Raw genomic sequence first — 20,079 nt, 5'->3', positions numbered from 1 at the left:
CTCTCTATCATTCTTCCATATTAGTGCGACTGTGACAGTTGCGTTTAGTTCGCCACGGAGCGTGAAATATGCACGTTGGCTACGCGGGCAGGAAACGAAAAACCACAGCCAAAAGGATTTTATTTAAACAACCATCGTAAGTTTCTTCACAACGACCATTACTTATTACAGTATATGACGGCTCGCGTTCTATGGTGTCCCAGAGATAGCTGGGGAGCCGGCGATGCTGAAAGTGTAGTTACTCGAGCGTCGTAGAGACTATTGGACTCGAAAGATTGGATGATAGAAAGAAAAAAAAGGTAAAGTATATAAAGTTTTCTTTTCCAGCGAACAGTAAAGCGTCTACAGATTTCTAAAAATTTCTAGGGGTTAGTAGAGGGTTAATAAATTGGTCGTTTTGGTTCAAGTTAATGCCCTTATTTAGGAAACATCTATTGGACTTTTTAGTACAAAATGCTTTTTACTCTTTAAATGAATATTTTGACCATATTCCGCATAGTTATTAAATTTAATATAATACATTTAATATAATATAATATATTTAATTTTATTTATGAATATAAGATTTGTATGCCCGTTAGCTGGCTGAATACACTGTTCTTTGAAATGTATTTGATAACATCCACTTGACTGTATTCTAACAAATAAATGATTTGATTGATTTCTATAACTTAATCTGACAATTGTTTGTACGCATTTCCATAATCTAACGATCACAAGTTCGACGCCCGATTTTCACATTGAACTGTCAGATTAACGAAATGCGTGGAAATAATTGTCACAATGAGTAATAGCACAAACACAAATTGGACTAAAATTACCAAATCCACAATCTACTTAACGATTTGTGGAACCCCCCCCCCCCCCCACCAACCAACGGATCAACATAGACGGTTAAGTGGTTAAGGCAGACTCCACGAGGTAGCAAAATATCACTCATATCTTAATTTGACGCGCTTGAGTAACTTCAAAAATCCCGTCTCGTCTCCCCAACCAAGAGGCAAATGAGAAATACAAAGTATTTAGAGGATCCAAATAAAAATACAGTATATTTAATTAAAATAGATTTTATTTAAAGAAACATAATATAACCGGCAACATTAATACATTCAATGACGCCCCGGTGCGTTCTGTGGCGTCTCGCAAAGGTGCGAAGAGAGCAACGTCGTGATAGTTGGAGCTCCAGCCGATGAGAGGCTCGTCTCGGTTTTGAACCCGAAGCCACAGCTCTAGGGGGCGGAAGTACCTGTGCAAAGAACCATTGTTATAGGCAGATAATCATTGATTATAAGATGTGTATAGACTGAGAAAAACGCCGGCGGCGCACTGTTTTTTATGGTAATAAATAAATATTATAGGACATTATTACACAAATTGACTAAGTCCCACAGTAAGCTCAATAAGGCTTGTGTTGTGGGTACTTAGACAACGATATATGTATATATAATATAAATAGAAAACACCCATGTCTCAGGTATAAATATCCGTGCTCATAACAAATAAATGCCCTTGCCAGGATTTGAACCCGGGACCATCGGCTTCATTGGCCTCAAGTGAATCCGCTTGTTTATTTATTTATAAGAAGCTCAAGTATAGTATATAGTTTGCTATAATTAGATACATACTCGTATGTATATATTAACATTAGCGTTAAGATAAAAATGATCCAAGTTGGTCGTGACTAAATAATTTATTATTATATTATTATTACTACCCACTAGGCCAGACCGGTCGTCAAATAATATTTATATAAACTGTCAATAATTCATTAATGCTATCTAAATCGTATATTGAATTGACATATTATTATTAATTAGGTATGTTAATTGAAGCGCTGGTGGCCTAGTGGTAAGAGCCTGCGACTTTCAAACCGGAGGTTGCGGGTTTAAACTTCGGCTGCTACCAATGAGTTCGGAACTTATTTACGGAGTCATTTGATATGTCACTTTTCCGTGAAGGAAAACATCGCGAGGAAACCGGACTCCCAATAAGGCCTACTTTACCCACTGGGTTGAAAGCTGTGTCTTTCGTAAAAACTAGCGCCTACACCAATTCCTGGGATTAGTTCCCAAGCGGACCATAGGCCAAAGGTATAGCGCCATCGCTCGAAAAGATGCCGTCATACCTTTGGCCTATGTTCTAGTAGATGGCGCTACTGTTTTACATTTAACAAATTTAACACATATCAGTGAAAGAATAGGGATCAAAGTCAAATGGCGTACTAAAAATTTTTAATCATGTGTTTTTACTTTTATAATTTACCTCTAATTCAAATTCTTTTTGATATATGAATTTTGGTCAGCAAATTTGTTTCAGGTACAATTTGGGAATACAATTTCTATACACAAATTCAATATCATCATACTTTTTTCTGGCAATAAATCATGAAAAATTAGAATGACTCATTTCTTACTTCACTAAGGACTCAGGTGATATCCTGTTGGTCTTCCCTCTTGTCATGGTTCTGATGATGTCTGAAGTCGGCTTCGAGGCTCCAGGCTGCATCAGCTCACTGGGGACAAAATATTTAACTTGCTTTGTTAGTGTGGGTCAAATCTTGGAACCTTTTGACCCACTTCCCGATTTCCGATTGAGCTGAAATATTGCGTACATATTTAAATCGGATGACAATGCAATATTATAATGACATGGAGTGGATCTGATGATGGAGCCAGGAGGTGGCCATGGGAACTCTGTGATAAAACAACGCAAACTATTTGTGGGAAGATATTATGCGAATTTAAAGCTATGTTAGTGGGTATAACTCACATACACACACACACATACACATACTCACACATACACACATACATACACTACACACATATGTCTAAGCTGTAAGATTCTAATTTTTATCGTTAGCATAGAATAAGTACTCCTTTTCATTTTTTTTCTTTTTCTTTTTTTGTTCATCCCTGTATTTACCCTAGCTCTCAACCTTATAAAGTGAAATGTAATTTACTTTAACCAACCTAATAATGTTAAATGTACTTGTAATTTACTTTAAATGTAATTTAATTTAACTTCTGATAATTTGTTATACATCCTAGTATATAATTGGGTAAAATGTTTATGTAGAACCGGCTCGGTTGGTACCAAGATACAGGCTCAGCCTAGTTTGGGACACACAGGACAGCATTTGTGCACAACTTTTACTATGTATTATTTTATGATAATAAATTATTCTTATTCTTATGTTAGAATTGCCTCGATAAGTATTGCCTGTGGAAAGAAAAGTACAGTCAGCGATAAAAGCTTGTACCAAAATAACGGATGAAAGAAGCCGTGACGTCCGTTGGCTCGTTGGGTGGAGAACATATACGGTAGATTGCGGGTCACTTCTGGATGAGGTTAGCTCCGTAGTTACGTTAGTACCGAGACGGGTGGCGTACTGGAAGAGAGGCCTATGCTCAGTGGGCGATAAAGGGCTGATATGTTTTGGTCCAAAACATTTTTGACTGGGTGGGAAATTGTACTTTCGATTTTGTCAGGTTTTTTGCAAAAAACCCGAACCACAGTACTCTCACGACTTCGCACATAAATAATGAAATTTATAACCGCATAAAAGCAATTTACGCTGTTTTTGAAAAGGCATTAGCATCACAGACAAGAAATGTTTTTTTTTTTATTCGCACGGATCTAGTTGTGCCTCGCATTAAACGCGGAAAGTGAACTTTCGCTGCTGCCTACTGAATATAGGGTTGTCGCCATTTTTTTTTTTTTTTTTTCAATAAAATACAGTGGATACTGACTTAATATTAAATACAAAGTCCCACAACTGTTTGCACAGTTTGACTGTGGGATCCGTGGGGCTATACTAGGTTAGGTACATAATAATCATAAAGTCTAATTATTTGTAGAGGCAAAAATTGGATAGGAACGAATTTGATGATCGACTTCTTTTTTTCTACTCGTCGACTGTAATAGTTCAATTAAGATTTCGTATACCAAACTATAATTGCGTACTTTTCATGTATGGGCTCTCAACTCAACTATAATATTCATTTCAATACGCTCTAGTCAACTATAAAAAAATTGACCAATCACGTGTCACCGCACTTCCATAGAAAAGACTAAACTGTCGCGAGGCGGGACTAAATAGTCGCGCGTTAATGTTTTTCTACTACATTTTTGTTACCAGATACTTACCAATTTTCATTAATTATTTAGGTTTTATAGTAAAATAAGTAATATTTTAGATGACTCGTAGAAAAAGTATTGTATACAATAGTGATATAATCAATCTTTTCAATCTCGTACCTCACATAGGGGGTATTCGACAGCAAAATTATATAAAAACGATTCTATAAAATACTATTAAAGTTTAAAAAGACAAGACGACTGATTGGATATTGGTTTCGGTAGGTACCAAGTGAAGTGAAGTGAGTGAGTGAAGTGAGTGAGTGAAGTGAGTGAGTGAGTGAGGGATGGGTAGAAAGTTTTTTTTTGTAATCGGTGCGGCTTAAAATGATTTATCTTTTGATATTAACTCCTAGTTCCATAAATTGTAGTAGACGCTCTTTTTACCTTAATGTTCAATAGAATAATTGTGTACTTAGACAAATACAAGTTGACACGGAAGTTATTTAGGTTACTGCAAATTATAATCACGTGAATAGATGTGTATAGATGTTTTCTAGTGAAATATTAAATTAAATTTAATTCATGACTGGAACCAAAAATTTAACCAAAGTAAATAATCATAAAAACGTCTATAATGAGATAGAATGGAATTGTGTCAAATACAGTAACTCGTGTACTTTTATTGGTCGTTCGTCAAAACAACATGACAGTTTTTTCTGTGTGTTTTTTTTAATGTAGAAAACTAACAGTTTTTTACAAATAAATGTATACGTAGGTAAGTGGCGTTGTATACCATACGGTAATTTAAATGAAAACGTTAAAAGTTGACGAGAATGAAGGACAAGATGATTTATCTCTCTTACAATAAATACCTCCTTGGTGACAACCCTATTATAATTTATTCGAAATCCGAAACGGAAAATAACGGAAGCGCCTACGCCTTTAATTGCTCTCGTCTCATTATTTAGTATCGCAAAAAACGAACCGGCCTACAAACGTAAAAAAACTTTTTCGAAACCGAGCAAAAAAAGCCGACCTCACTACACCACCTCACATACCAGTTATACTATAGACACGCAGCCACGGAACAATATAAGACACGTTATCGGTTCTCCGTTGAATGTAGGGAGACTGTTAGTCTTTTCAAGTTGACGTCTATGACTGCAGAGATACGATATAAATATTAAAATTACGAACAAAAAACTGACTGATTGTGATAGAGATACAAACTGAGTGTAATATTGTCCTGTGAATCCTTCATAAGTCATGCTTCTATTTTAGATTTAAGCTAGTTATAGTAACACCACTCCATGTATAATGTTATTGTATCTGAAGCTACATAAACTAATTATACGACTAGATATATCTTATCCATTTAAGTTTGTGGTAAGTACTCACAAAGTTTCAGAGCAATCCAGCTAGTCGTTAAAATGAGAGCGTAACTACGTTTGTTTGGAGAACCGAGTTTGCTGCGGACTCATAATGTGCGAACTAACCGTGACCAATTTATTATCTATTAGGTACGCACATTTCTATTACGAGTTCGTTAAATTATGATGTTTTTTACTGCTCATCTAATCTTTAACATTTTGGCCGCCGAACCTAGTTCGCAAAAACGCTCACTCGCACGCCAAAGCATATTATAGGGACATTCTTACACAAATTGACTAAGTCCCACGTTAAGTCAAGAAGGCTTGTCTTGTAAGTACTCAGACAACGATATATATATATATTATACAAATACATAAAAAACACCCATGACTCAGGAACAAATATCAGTGCTCATCACACAAATCCCAGGACCATCGGCTTCATAGGCAGGGTACTACCTTCTAGGCCAGACCGGTCGTCAAATTCTAAGTCTAAGTAAATAACTAATAATGTTTTGCGATTGCAAAGATTGATATCGATATTTACAATTTATGGTAATAGTATGTTTACCTAAGTTGATGTATATGATGTATAATTTGATGTATTTGATGTATATTTGATGTACTTACCTGCTTTAAAAAACTTTTATGGAATTTGTTTTTCGCTTCTCTAATAATAAACATACAATCTAAAAAAAAACGAACGAAGTGGCATAGATATACATTAAATTGCGTAATTTTTTTTCTATAATGTTAGAGTTAAACCAAGCTAAGTTGACAGCGGTTTTGACAGTCATAATTTGATAATGATGATGATTTTGCACACTCTCGGCTATCAAAATCGCTGCCAACTTCGCTTGGTCTCACTCTAATATCCAGAGAGGAAAATGGAGACTACGTTTGGAGAAGCGGTGTTCCACTATCCTCTAACTCAATTCAAAGATAAGTATATTGTTACATATTTTATTCTGACATTAAAAACAAAACAGCTGTATAATTACGATTATAAAGACATTTCACAAATTGTCTTTTAATATGGAGAGTGTTTGTAAATTCTGACACCTCTGTATGACGTTTAAATACGGGTTTAAGGGCCTTGGATATTATCGACTTACTTCTAAATTGCATTATGATTATAATATCATATTATTTTACTATTATATTAGGAGTAAGTGTGTTTTAATGGGGAATATTAAGGGCGAAAAACGTCAATTTACTACATTCTTTAGGCTACTGCTAAACTTATCGTAACCGGTAATCACGACGTTTTTAGGGTTCCGTACCAAAAAAGTACATAAGGAATCCTTATGGTGCGACTCTGTCCGTCCGTCCGTCCGTCTGTCACATTGCTAAATATCGCGAAAAGTACTTAAGCTATCGATTTTAAATTTAGAATAGTAATGATCAACGCTAACACAGACATATTGGAAGTGTAATTTTTTAGGGTTCCGTACCCAAAGGGTAAAACGGGACCCTATTACTAAGACTCCGCTGTCCGTCCGTCCGTCCGTCCGTCTGTCACCAGGCTGTATCTCATGAAACGTGATAGCTAGACAGTTGAAATTTTCACAGATGATGTATTTCTGTTGCCGCTATAACAACAAATACTAAAAAGCACGGAACCCTCCGTGGGCGAGTCCGACTCGCACTTATCCGGTTTTTATTTTATTTATAATAATGATAGAAAATGCCCAATATAAAAAGGGGGCAAAATCTTATTATTTATTTATTTATTTAACATTACAAAAAAAAATTGTAATGTTTTGTCTGCCTGCTTTGTCGTCCCACTCTTATCAGAGTGGTCGTAGTTGTCATATCAGGGCTCCTCTACACGATGGCCCAGCGTAGGCCAGTCTAAGGGACGCAGCTATGCGGTGGAATGAGATAGCAATATCACTTACTCCCTCTAACGCATAAATGCGTCCCTTGGACTGGCCTACTTTGGGCTGGGCCATCCTGTAGAGGAGTCATCAGGGCCGGAGGCAAGCTTCACAATCCGTCGCCCAGTGTTAGTCGAACGTTAAATAGAATTGACCATTAATCGAGAGTGAATAGACATCTTTTAGGTAAGCATGTTCCATCCTAGACTGCATCGGCACTTTCCATCAGGTGAGATTGTGGTCAGATGCTTACCTTTTCGTAATAAAAAAAAAACCATTACGAATTGAAACCGTAACGGACGGTTACAGTTTCCTGTTCAATTTGGAATGGTTAATTTTCAATATGGTCAATTCTAACTAACGTTCGACCAACACTGCCGTCGCCATTCTTCACGTACTGTTTGTACATTGGTGGAGTGCATTTCTGAGTTTTTGACTAGGCCCGACCAACGCATTAGTAACCTACCGCGGCATGTGCCTTCGACTTTTCCTTGCACTACAAGCCGTGCTTACGACTAATGAACCACACTGTTTTCGTGAGCTGATGCGTTGCTATTTTGTGTGAAATCCTGTTGTTTATTGTAGTTTAGGTGATGTGTTTTGGACTCACCTCAGTACCCGACCGGCCTCCCTGCTTCTGTATACGTCACACTCGTGTAAATGTCCTGAATGTCCGGCTGCGGTGCAAAGTTGCTCGAAGATCTGGAACTCTAGGATCGTGGCTAGGAAGTATTTGATGTATTCCTGTTGAAAGAAATTATTTTTATACAACGTGTAGCATCAATTAACAAATTAGAATATTTCAGATATAATATACGGCTATTATTAAAGCGAACTCTACGATAACAAAATTGTATACGAATGGTAAACACCAAACGATTTTCAATTTTACCACTCTCATTTTAAAATGTATTACCAGTTTCAGGTTTTTATAGATTTTGGAGTAAGTGTCGAGCGCTTGAATGTCGAAAATCAACCTCCTATCTGTGTGCGTGACAATGGCGGAATGGACAGAATAAATCAAATAGTTTGAAGGGAGTCCACAAATATTTACATTATTGATCACGTCAAGTACGATCGCTTTTAGTTCCCCCACTACGCATTTCTCATATAGTTCATAGATGTATAAACTCGTATTACCTGATCAGAGATAATGTGGTATTTAGATCCAGGGTCGAAATCGGCTTCTGATCTAGATATAGGAGGCACCACGCCCTGAAATAAAAAAAAAACTTGTCATTTGCGAATCGAACTTGCGTCCCAAGGGTTCCGTATTTCGCACATTTTTTGATGTGATACGTGAGTGAAAAGCCTTTCAAAACTCGTACCTAATAGGGGTAGGCTTAATAACCAGACCGTAATCAAAAGCATTATATCGTAGTAGATGTAATAGTTTTGATTTGGATATTCAGAGTAAAGTAGCCATTACTTGGAATTAAATGTACCGCTGACGCTTCTGTACCAGAAACGACGCATTTGGACCTAAAGTTACTATTATGCCCCGTGTTTATTTAGTGATTACTCATCAGTGTTGGCCGAAGGTTAATTATAATTGATGAATAACCATTACAAATTGAATCGTAAACCGTAACGGACGGTTACAGTTTAGGGTTCAATTTGTAATGGTTAATGTCAATTCTAATTAACGTTCGGCCAACACTATTACTCATCATCTCAGCTTAAAGAAAAAGTGGTTACATTTGATAGATTTTATTTTAATTAATAAAATAATACAAAAGTTAAATACGTGGATTTATAAAAATCTGTGAGCGTATGTGAACGTTAATGTACAAAACAGTCGTAAGATAGCTCGGATAGTAAGATTTAATACATAATATCCTTTACAATATTTTCATAGTACTCAAGGTGCGAGACGTGGGATACGTCATTACCAAGCTATAATGGAATTGGGCGGGATATGTTGCCAGACAGAGTGATGGCAGGTGGACCAAAATGTTGACAGATTGGTGGCTTTCGGATGAAAGAAGCGCCTGGCGTCCGTTGGCTCGTTGGGTGAATGACATTCGAAAAATCGCGGGACACTTCTGGATGCGACTGGCCCAGGACCGGGATAAGTGGCGTACGCGAAGAGAGGCCTATGTTCAGCAGTGGGCGACTGGAGGCTAAAACTGATGATGATGATGATGACATAGTACTCTGGGATATTTTGGGAGCGCAGAGCTTGCCAGATGAAAGGTCTTGGAACGCGGTCAAATGCTTTCTCTAGTAGGTACTATGAATACGATATGCTAGGCCTTCTTCTTTGCTCTGTAAGCCTCTTCAGTAGTCGGATTGTATGAGTAGCGTCGGTCGTCGATTTTCCAGACACAAATCCCCACTGATTTCAGTGATAGTGATCAATCTCTGCAGTCTTTTATTACTTATAATCGCCCGTTCCCAGATTTTGAAAGTTGATATAAACGTTAACTAATTAAAAGTAAAACTTAAATTTTAAATCTTATAGTATGGTATTTCCTGTAATGTGTGAAAATAATTGTGTGACCTACCTGGTATCGTAGTTTCATTTGCCACCATCTTGAATTCATATTTTGAACACCGTCTTCGAATACCGACCAGCGCCACTGCAAATTAAGATTAGGTTATTCGGGTCCACCTTGTATAATTACTCATGCCAATTTGTTAGTAATAATAGAAGAGCTATGAATTCTAAAAAAACATTGTGCTTCTTAGTTCACAGCTGGAATAGACTACTAGAGTAGTGTAATGTGGTAAATAGGCTTTGGTCTCGGACCGTCTAGAACGCAAAATAACTAGTGTAATATTTTGCCTATATCACTTTTAGTCTACATCGCAAACGGTCTAGAACACAAAATGACTACAATTATTTAGACCTTTATTAGGGTTCCGTAGCCAAATGGCAAAAAACGGAACCCTTATAGATTCATCATGTCCGTCTGTCTGTCCGATTATGGTCTGTCCGAGCTGTGAAAAAAATCAAACTTCTAAGCCAACGCAATCAAAAGATACAGCCGTTTATGCCACACATTTCCGTAAATTTTCGACACTCGTTATAATTCCAATTATCACCCTAGACTCTATACATCTCTAAGTATATAATTTTCGCGTTCTGACATCACTTAGAGACATTTATACCTTTAGGTTAGTTATTGAAAGGTGGCCAGTAATAGCCTAAATGTTATGTGTCTTAAACGTTTACCTGGTCCACCATGAACGCGAAGGGTAGATACGCCACTTTTTCTAAAGCCATCGTCATTAGGAAGTTCATGCTCACTTCATAGGGATCGTGGGACCTGTAGATGTAACATTAAAAGAAAAAATCAACTTCAAAAATGATACAATAATATTTACTTGTTGTGGACAAGGGGGCAAAGTTGTTATTTAACCGCTCTTGCTAATAATATTGATATGTAAGCAATCGAAATATTCCAAAATTGAATTTGAAAAGGGAAGTCTTGATCGTTGGAGGGTTTTAAGGCACGAGGGTTAAACAAATTTTGCCACCGAGTGAAACACAAAATTGTTCACCACACCAATGCAAGGAAAATACTAACTGTAAAACATTAAAGGCAATCAAACCAAATGAAACCCAAATTCAATTCAATTCAATATTTTTTGCTATACTTCCCTCTTAAGCGGCTACCATCACAGTGGCGAGTAATACTGAACATTCAACATCGGCGTCGTTAAGGGGGGCAGCTCCCCTCTCCCCACCCCCTTGCGAGCAAAATTTATAACTAAATGTATGCTTCTCTCCTTGGCCATCGGCCATATGAACTGCCAGCCCTTCAGCTGGTGACGCCCTTCACATTCAACATACTTATATAATACACAAATTAATTTAATATGGGGTGGCGAATCGTTACTGGTGAATTTCTAATATGACTCCGGTAGCCGTTTAAAAAGTGTAGCACTCTTACGGTAGATGTCGCTAGGGTAGTTTTTTACAACATAGTTAATTTTCACGCAATGTAGTCCTATAGGAATCTTTTACCTTTTCAATTTGTGCAACCCCTAAACCAATTCCTTTGGATGGTAAAATATCATAACTTTTTTTCATACAAAAGTGAAACACCCTAGTGTGCCGCAGTGTTGGCCGAACGTTAATTAGAATTGACCATTATCCATTACAAATTGAACCGTAAATTGTACCCGTCCGTTACGGTTTACGGTTCAATTTGTAATGATTATTGGTCAATTCTAATTAATGGTACTGTTACACATGCTGATTCCTAGCACGAAAGCATGCCACTATTAAGCAATTGCTACGTATGTGCGTCGAAACATTGCTAATAATGCAAATAAAAATATTTATATTTCTATTGCATGCTTAAAAATCAACGGTCGTGCATGCTAGCGCGGGTGGAATGGGGCGTGTTTTATTTAGCATGTGTGAACAGGTGTGCTTATTGAGCATGCTAGTATTATAATGTAGTAGTATTGTACAATGCAAGCATCACACATTTCTCGCGTCAGTATTAAAATTAAATATAATGACTTATAATTGCTGTATTTGCGATTACGCCATACATCGATTCATGAGTTAGTTTACGTTTATACGTGCTCCTAGCTAGTACTCATATACCTTGGTTATCAATAAATACATATACCGAAATCAGTGTTTTCAAGACTGGAATCAACCATCAAGAATCATATCAGCTCAGATGTACGACCCGTACAAGTATAATGCTAAAATTAGCATGCTTAGGGCTAGCAAATGTAAACAGTTCATAAGCATGCTCATATTAAGCATACGCTTTTTAGCATGCTATTCTAGAGCATGTGTAACAGTAGCTTAACGTTCGGCCAACACTGGTGTGCAGTATATCTAGTGTAAGAGCTTCGTTGCCTTCGTTCTCATCTCACTTGTTCTGGTACAGTCCGACGCGCTGTAAGTGAGGCAGGTTGAACACGGAAAGCGTTGCTGCGTTGGCGACCGCCTCGTGGAACGCTGGAATAATAAAATTTAACATCTAGTATCATTATTTGGTACTAGCCACTAGCAAATAAGACTACGCCTCAATATTACATTATTGTCCAGGTTCGGAGAAACTAGTTCATCAGGCCTGATGTCAGGCCCGAAGTCGGACAACAAAGAGTAAGAACAATTTTTGAAATCGGTTCACATGATAAAGAATTATCCTCGAAAAACCAACATACGTGCATTATATCGTGCAAATTAGAAAATTTGCCGATAAATGGCGGTGTATACAATTATACTTAGTATATGTACTTCTGCTCAAAAAAGTCTTTCGCCTTCATTTACACGAGATAATTGGACCTCGCACTTGACCGGTTTTTTTAAATGTATCACTTTTTTCTTCTGACAAAGATGGGTTGCCAGAGTATATGTAAACATACCGGGATTCGCTCCATCTCTGAACAGTTGCGGCTGGTCGGCATACTGAAGGTAATATTGAATGTGCGCCATCTCGTGGTGTGTGGAGATCAGGTCTTGCATGGTTACCTCCGTGCATTGTTTGATGCTGTAACCAAAATATGCAATAAATGAATAAAAATATTATAGGGACATTCATACACAAATTGACTAAGTCCCACGGTAAGCTCAAGAATGCTTGTGTTGTGAGTACTCATACAACGATATATATATAATATATACATTTATACCTATGTTTTACAAATAAAGCATTCTGATTCTGATTCTATAAATACTTAAATACATAGACAACACCCATGACAGGAACAAATAACCGTGCTCATCACACAAATAAATGCGCTTACCTGGATTCGAATTCAGGACTATCAGCTTCATAGGCAGGGTCACTACCCACTAGGCCAGACCGGTCGTCAAACAAAGAATTAGACAATGAAGACCCCGATTACGCTCGCGCTACGTTTGTACCAACTTTGCAGTAACAATTCACAGATGTGGGAGAAGCCTACGTTAGGTTTTTTACGGACGGACTTGCTTTCGGAAATGAGCAATCAAGCTCCTTAGCACCCTCCGGGGAGTCTACAAAACTTCGTAATTTCTACGCTCATGTAAGTCAAGTTTGCTTTGGGTATCAGTTCTTCTTCTTCTTCCTCGCGTTGTCCCGGAATTTTGCCACGGCTCATGGGAGCCTGGGGTCCGCTTGACAACTAATCCCAAGATTTGGCGTAGGCACTAGTTTTTACGAAAGCGACTGCCATCTGACCTTCCAACCCAGAGGGTAAACTAGGCCTTGTTAGGATTAGTCCGGTTTCCTCACGATGTTTTCCTTCACCGAAAAGCGAGTGGTAAATATCAAATGATATTTCGTACATAAGTTCTGAAAACTCATTGGTACGAGCCGGGGTTTGAACCCGCGACCTCCGGATTGCAAGTCGCACGCTCTTACCGCTAGGCCACCAGTGCTTTGGGTATCAGTTAAACAACAGTAATTTTCACAAAAGCGAGACGCGAGGAAAATCTTATACAGATCGACCTTGTACTACGGGTACTAAGCGACGATATCCATACATATATATTTATAGATAAATACATACTTATATACATAGGAAAACACCCATGAATCAGGAACAAATATCTGTGTTCATCACACAAATAAATGCCCTTACTTCAAACCCGGGACTATCGGATTCATAAGCAGGATCACTACCCACTAGACCGGTTGTTAACCTTTTGAAAGCCAAGAACACCTAAAGTCGTCGTTACTAGTCGTGCCCACAGCGCCAAGGACAACTATAAGTGTCATGGCGGACGCTGTCAAAGTAACCTTCACACTTTCGAGTAAGGTTTACATTAGCTCGCTTGCGCCCGGGAACTTGGCGTTTGAGTGATGTTTCTGTTTATGACATGAAGTGTTCAAAGGACTAATTGTGTTAGATTAGAGTGTCCACCCAGGGCCCTTATTCGACATGCTAAAAGTGACGTTTCGTGTTGATTTCCATTTGATGTGAGAAATATTGTGACTTGTCGAATTGCTATTATCACCACCTGTCAGTGAACAATATCCACACTAGAGGCGGGGCGTTGTACCGGAATAGTTTTTGGAACAGGTTATTTGTAATAGACTACTTTTAGCTTGTCGAGTATTTAAAAGTACGGACTTTGATTTCTGAAATAAAACAAATATGAAACTTTTATCACCTCGTACCTCCATTCTTACCGTTACTTTAGGTAAAATAAAATTTTGTTAACAGATGGTCGTCTGGGTGTCTGTTGTATCTAAAAATAATGTAATAATATATAACAAAAATATGACAATAGATTCATAGCCTTCACTCAAAACGTCACCATATTTCCGACCCTTACCGAAATAATAAGTCGATATTTGTATAAATAATCCTTATTTGTAAGACGCCTAAGCACGGCAAATACGTAAACTGCCTATTGGGGGTCATACTCGTAAAACTGGTATTTTAGACGTACTTTTGGTACGAGTAACAGAGACGTACTTTTGGTACGCAGTCCCAGCTCTAGTCAGGATTCTAGTTGTCAAATATAAGCGTGTCGAATACGTATTAGTTAACTGTCAAATGAAATTAGATCAACGGTAGACTTTTTTGTCGATGGGTATGGCTGCCATGTTTGGATTTATGACATTTAAAAGGGGATCCTAAGGCAGAGAGTAGTTTTACCTGGACGATTTTGATTCTTCTACTGGACGCAAGATGGAGTTAGCTGCCAAATTCCGATCAGGCTGACTCAACTAGGAAGAAAAAAGTTTTGTATGGAATTTGTTTCGCAAATCATTGCCAACGAAGAAAAAGAAAACGTCAGTGCTATTTATTCTGTCAAGTTTACATCAAGTCTACTGTCAGCCTAATTGCTTTGTTTGTTTTGAAGGCTTCAATGTTTTGTTCGGGTATTTCGTGTAATTTCTTTATTATTTAGTGCAAAAATCGAAAATAGTCAACCGTGATCAGAGTAAAGAGCGAGTTTGTTACAATGCCAGCGAGAAAACGGTTTACTAAGTGTGAAATATGTGCCAAGCGAGCCACTCGAGAAAATCACGAAAAAAGGGATTTTATGGCGAAACCCTTGGATGAAGACTGGTAAGTATTGCTTTAGATACTTTTGACCTTATTTTGGGTCAGCAGGCTATAAACACATCGAAAATTAGATATTTTACAATATTTTTCGTTGTGAACTAGGGATGTACTATAACTATCGATAACTGTAGTTTTATTTGTATATCAGTGTAAAGAATTAAATTAAATATGTGAAATTTCCTTAGAACTAGCATGCAATATGACCATAATTAATTCGTCGAAGCTTAATAATGCATAAATTATCTATTACTTATGCATTAATGGTCATTAGTTAACATATTTTTTTTATCTAGTGATTATTTAATATATTAACCTAAAATGTAAGAAAATTAATCTCTGTTTTTATGATAAATAAAGAAATATTATAGGACATTATTACACAAACTGACTTAGTACTAAAGTATGAATGGCATGTGTTGTGGGTACTTAGACAACGATATATATATACCCACAACACATGCCATTCATACTTTAGTACTAAGTCAGTTTGTGCAATAATGTATATATATATGTACATAGACCTAATTTATAAGTATTTATAAATACATAGAAAATACCCATGTCTCAGGAACAAATATTCATGCTCATCACACTAATAAATGCCCGTTCCAGGATTTGAACCTGGGACCATCGGCTTCATAGGCAGGGTCGCTGCCAACAAGGCCAGACCCGTTCTCATGATTAACAGACATATAAATACATAAAAAGTTAAAGCATTGATAAAGGGTTGTTGATAACTGGATGCCGAAAAAACATGATTTATAGATGCATATTAGCGCGAAATAATCAGTTGATCATCTCATTAGCAAACACATGGAATATAAACTGTAGATAAAGTCATGTTTTTCCAAGGCTGTATGTTTTCAGATGCAGATCCCATAGAAAAGTTACATTTATTCAAACATGTATGTGCACATCATTATGAAAATCAAGCATTTAATAAAATAAAAAAAACACGACTTAAAAACTGTATTAAAATAATTCGGGTCCACATTAAGCCCGACCAGATAGTAGTCCAATTAAGAACTATCCACTTTATAACATGCAACTTAAATGTGGACTCGATGCTAACCTGATTTCGAGTACAAAATTTGTAGACAGGAGCCTATGTTTCAACCCTCCTCATTTTATCGATATCGATAAGAATCGTAAGCGTGTAGCGTACTACACTATTTAAATCGCTTATGTTGGTACTATGGTTCTTTGACAGTTCTTTGTCGTACATTTTGGTAATGATTTGCGAAACAAACTGATTCCACTCGCTAGTATGGAAGTCCCGTCTCTTAAAACGTAGTGATTATATGCTCTTTGACAATGACATGCAGTTGCGTCGATGTAGATCTATCATAAAAACGTACATGTGACGCATGTGACAATTGTCCAGGATGAAAGAAATATCTTGACAATTAACATAAAGCAATACAATACCACAAAATGTCAACAAGAAAACAGATTTATTATAAAAATACAAATTATATACAAAGCTTCATTTTAAAACCAATCGTGGGTTCTAACCCTGGCTCTTAACAATGTGCATCTTGTATCATGTACCGATTGCTTTTCAGTAAAGTAAAATATATTATCATGAGGAAGATGGAGTAGCCCCAATAAGGTATATTTTCCCCTCTGGGTTAGAAGGTCAGATAGTAGTGAGACAGGGAGATATAGTGAAGAATGCGGATAAACAAGCATTTATTGTGTTGTTAGGCTAGTTCTTTTTTTCAAAATTTGAAAACGAACGCAACAGCATGCTCAAAGCCCCCTGTGAGTCAGAATCTGTTAAATTCAGGCTTAAGACGAAACAGGAGCTGAGCCCGTACACAAATTTGAGATTTTTAGGTAAAAGGTAAAAAATATCGCCGTCGCGCTGACGAGTGTGGCACCCCGTACCTAGCTAGAGACTATCCCTTGTGTGTGTACCAACAAACCAAATTATAGACAAATATGATACGTCTTCTTCTTCTTTGTCGTTGTACTCTTTGCAGAGCGTCGTGGTCAACTGCTGATATCAGGCGCAGATGTTGCTTGCCGTACGATTTCTCGCCATTTTTCGCGGTTGGGGGCCATTCTGGCAAATGCGTTCAGGGGACCCTTCATGGCAGATTTGATTTGGTCAGTCCATCGCATAGGTGCCCTTTTGCGCGGTCTTTTTCCATTTGCTCTACCCTGCACCACTAGACGCTCTATGGAGTCGTTGTTCCTCCTCGAGACGTGACCGAAAAAACTGAGTATGCGGGTCTTTACGAGAGTCGAAAGGCGCTGCTTGATACGGAGTTCTTTAAGGATTGAGACATTAGTCCGAAACTCGGTCCAGGATATCCCCAGCATTTTCCTCCAGCACCATATTTCTAGAGCGTCTATCGTCTTCTCCTCTGTCTTTCGGATAGTCCAGGTCTCCGCAGCGTATAAGAATATAGGAAAAACGAGGGCCCGTACAAGCCGAACCTTCGTGGTGTTTGTGACGTTTCGGTGATACGTAGCCGATACGTAAAAACTAGCCAAGACAAATCCTTTATAATTTCAGGATTTTCTACACAGCACAGAACATGGCACCCATATAGATCTCAATTCCGTTGTCGGCGAGTCAACAACGACACATATTCTTAATATTGAACTTAATTGGCTCTCATTTCACATTTATGTTTTAAATTAATTATAGGCATAGACATACCATATCCTATTGAAGGTACAAAGTTTCAGAGCAATCTAGCAAGAATTTTAAAATGAGAGCGTAACTACATTTGTATGGAGAACCGAATTTGCTGCGGACGCACAATGTAGCATAATCGGATTAGGACCAACCTCGAAATCTCTGTAACAGTCATGAAATTTATTATGTATATAAATTAAAGGCCCCGTTTTCATGCCCAAACCATTTAACATTTGGGGACCTCGAGGAATCCGAACCATCTTGGAAAATGTGTACCATCAACACAACAGTCAACATTAAAACTTATTAAATTCTACACAAAAAAGTCCTCGATATCTTTGCAGAACAATACATCTTGTTATAGAGAATACTTGCTGAATCTAAGTTTAACGCTTATACACTTCCAGGGGACATTCTCTTAAAAGGAAACTCGGAGGAATATGAATTCTATTTTTAACTATACATTTGTACGTGGTCTACCCCAATATTAACATTTTACTCTACTGTGACTAAACCAGAAAGAAGGGTGGTAAGGGTTATGATGATTCAGTACACCCAGTAGCTAGGTATTAGGATACTGGACGGATTTTTTTACATGACGTATCGTTAGATTCCTCTTGCCATTCACAACCTACTTTTACTTGTTCTATTAAAGAAAAATCAATACAGCCGCCTTGAGAGGACTCCGAATATTAAATCATATTTTTTCTTCTAGCGCCTAAACTATTGAGCGGAGTACAGTAAAACAGACATCAGTAGATCCACAGTTAGTATACAAGTGCTATGCAATACAAAGTTACTAAAATTAAGAAGAAAAAGGTTTAGGGCTAAATAATACGTCATTTAAAAAATCTGTCTAGTATCCTAAGCTACAGGGTGTCCTGAATCCTCAGTACTTATACCCATAACCCTACTTTCTGGTTAAGTTGCAGTCAAGTAAAATATTGATATTGGGGTAGATTATGTACAAATGTATAGTTAAAAGTGGAATTTTTATTCTTCCAAGTTTCCTATTAAGAGAATATCCCATGAAAGGGTATAAGGGCTAAATCTGGGTTTAGCAAGTATTTTTTAAAGCAAGATCATTTTTTTTCGCAAAGATGTCTAAAACTATTTTATGTAGAATTTTATAAGCTTGAATGTTGCCTTACACGATTATTGAATAAAGAACGTAGATTTAGAGTAAAACGCGAATTTCTCCTGGATGGTCCACATTTTCCAAGATGGCTGCGGTTCCTCGAGGTCCCCAAATGTCAAATGGTGTGGGCATGAAAAAGGGGCCTTTAAGGGGCGTATATACATACCAAATTTCATGACTGTTCAGACATTTCGAGTTTGGTCCTAATCCGACTGTGCTAATGCCACTATGTACGTAAACTGTAACTGTACTGCGGACTCAACCTTCACGTTATAATTTTTTAAGTAAGTATTAACGTTGACATAGTAACGAAAATAATAAACACGTCAATTGAAGTAAACAATATTATTATATGCAAGAAAATTTTGCAAAATAGGTACATCAATGATTAATATGTAAAACACCATTAATTATTGAATTATAATTATGATTTTGTGTTAAAAAATATGAGACCAATTATACAGCCCGATTACACGGGCTACATATTAAAAATGATTATCATGGAAACAGTAAATATACACAGGTGAACAAAGTTATAGTAAAATAGGTGCATAATTTCAGAGCTTGCCTGGCCCACCTGTACCACCTACCATGACCACGGCCGTCTCCTACTATTATTTTTTATACCTATGGCCTTACTAGCGAATAGTATTCCATGTTCTTGATCCAGAATTTAAACCCTTAACTACATATTTGTGGCACTTGGGGTTGAATTTGAAACTCTAGGGCACTAGCGTGGCTCTATGAGAGCGCCTTATATAGGCTTCTGGTGACCAGAGGATCAGCATTGTTAACCAGCGCGGAAATGCACCCAGCCTTCTGGGCACCCTACCGAGCGACCAGAATATAGGGCAAATATTTTATGTATACATTGCTCATTTCATAATAATTTAAAACCTGTATCTGTTCATTAACTAACACACAAAAATATATTTAAATAATGTAATTTCGGTAGTGAGGAAAAAAAAAACAATCGATTAT

The 20,079-nt window shown here is 37.3% G+C and overlaps 1 protein-coding gene across 1 annotated transcript in view; it reads right to left on the bottom strand.

Moving 5' to 3' along the window:
* Window positions 1–1,051: 1,051 nt before the first annotated feature.
* Window positions 1,052–20,079, bottom strand: part of LOC133531829 (angiotensin-converting enzyme-like) — a 46,629-nt gene continuing 27,601 nt past the window's right edge. Inside the window, exons 10-17 of the mRNA XM_061870222.1 lie at window positions 12,674–12,798; window positions 12,179–12,263; window positions 10,512–10,605; window positions 9,841–9,915; window positions 8,474–8,548; window positions 7,944–8,077; window positions 2,414–2,512; window positions 1,052–1,246 (exon numbers count right to left, since the gene is read on the bottom strand). Of these exons, the coding sequence (XP_061726206.1) occupies window positions 1,069–1,246; window positions 2,414–2,512; window positions 7,944–8,077; window positions 8,474–8,548; window positions 9,841–9,915; window positions 10,512–10,605; window positions 12,179–12,263; window positions 12,674–12,798 (865 nt within the window). The 3' untranslated portion in view covers window positions 1,052–1,068. The remainder of the gene's footprint in view (window positions 1,247–2,413; window positions 2,513–7,943; window positions 8,078–8,473; window positions 8,549–9,840; window positions 9,916–10,511; window positions 10,606–12,178; window positions 12,264–12,673; window positions 12,799–20,079) is intronic.

This window comes from Cydia pomonella, chromosome 26, assembly GCF_033807575.1.
Source record: "Cydia pomonella isolate Wapato2018A chromosome 26, ilCydPomo1, whole genome shotgun sequence".
Lineage (NCBI taxonomy): Eukaryota > Metazoa > Arthropoda > Insecta > Lepidoptera > Tortricidae > Cydia > Cydia pomonella.
The sequence above is the reverse complement of the archived record's forward strand: the minus strand, read 5'-3'. Positions and strand labels throughout refer to the sequence as shown.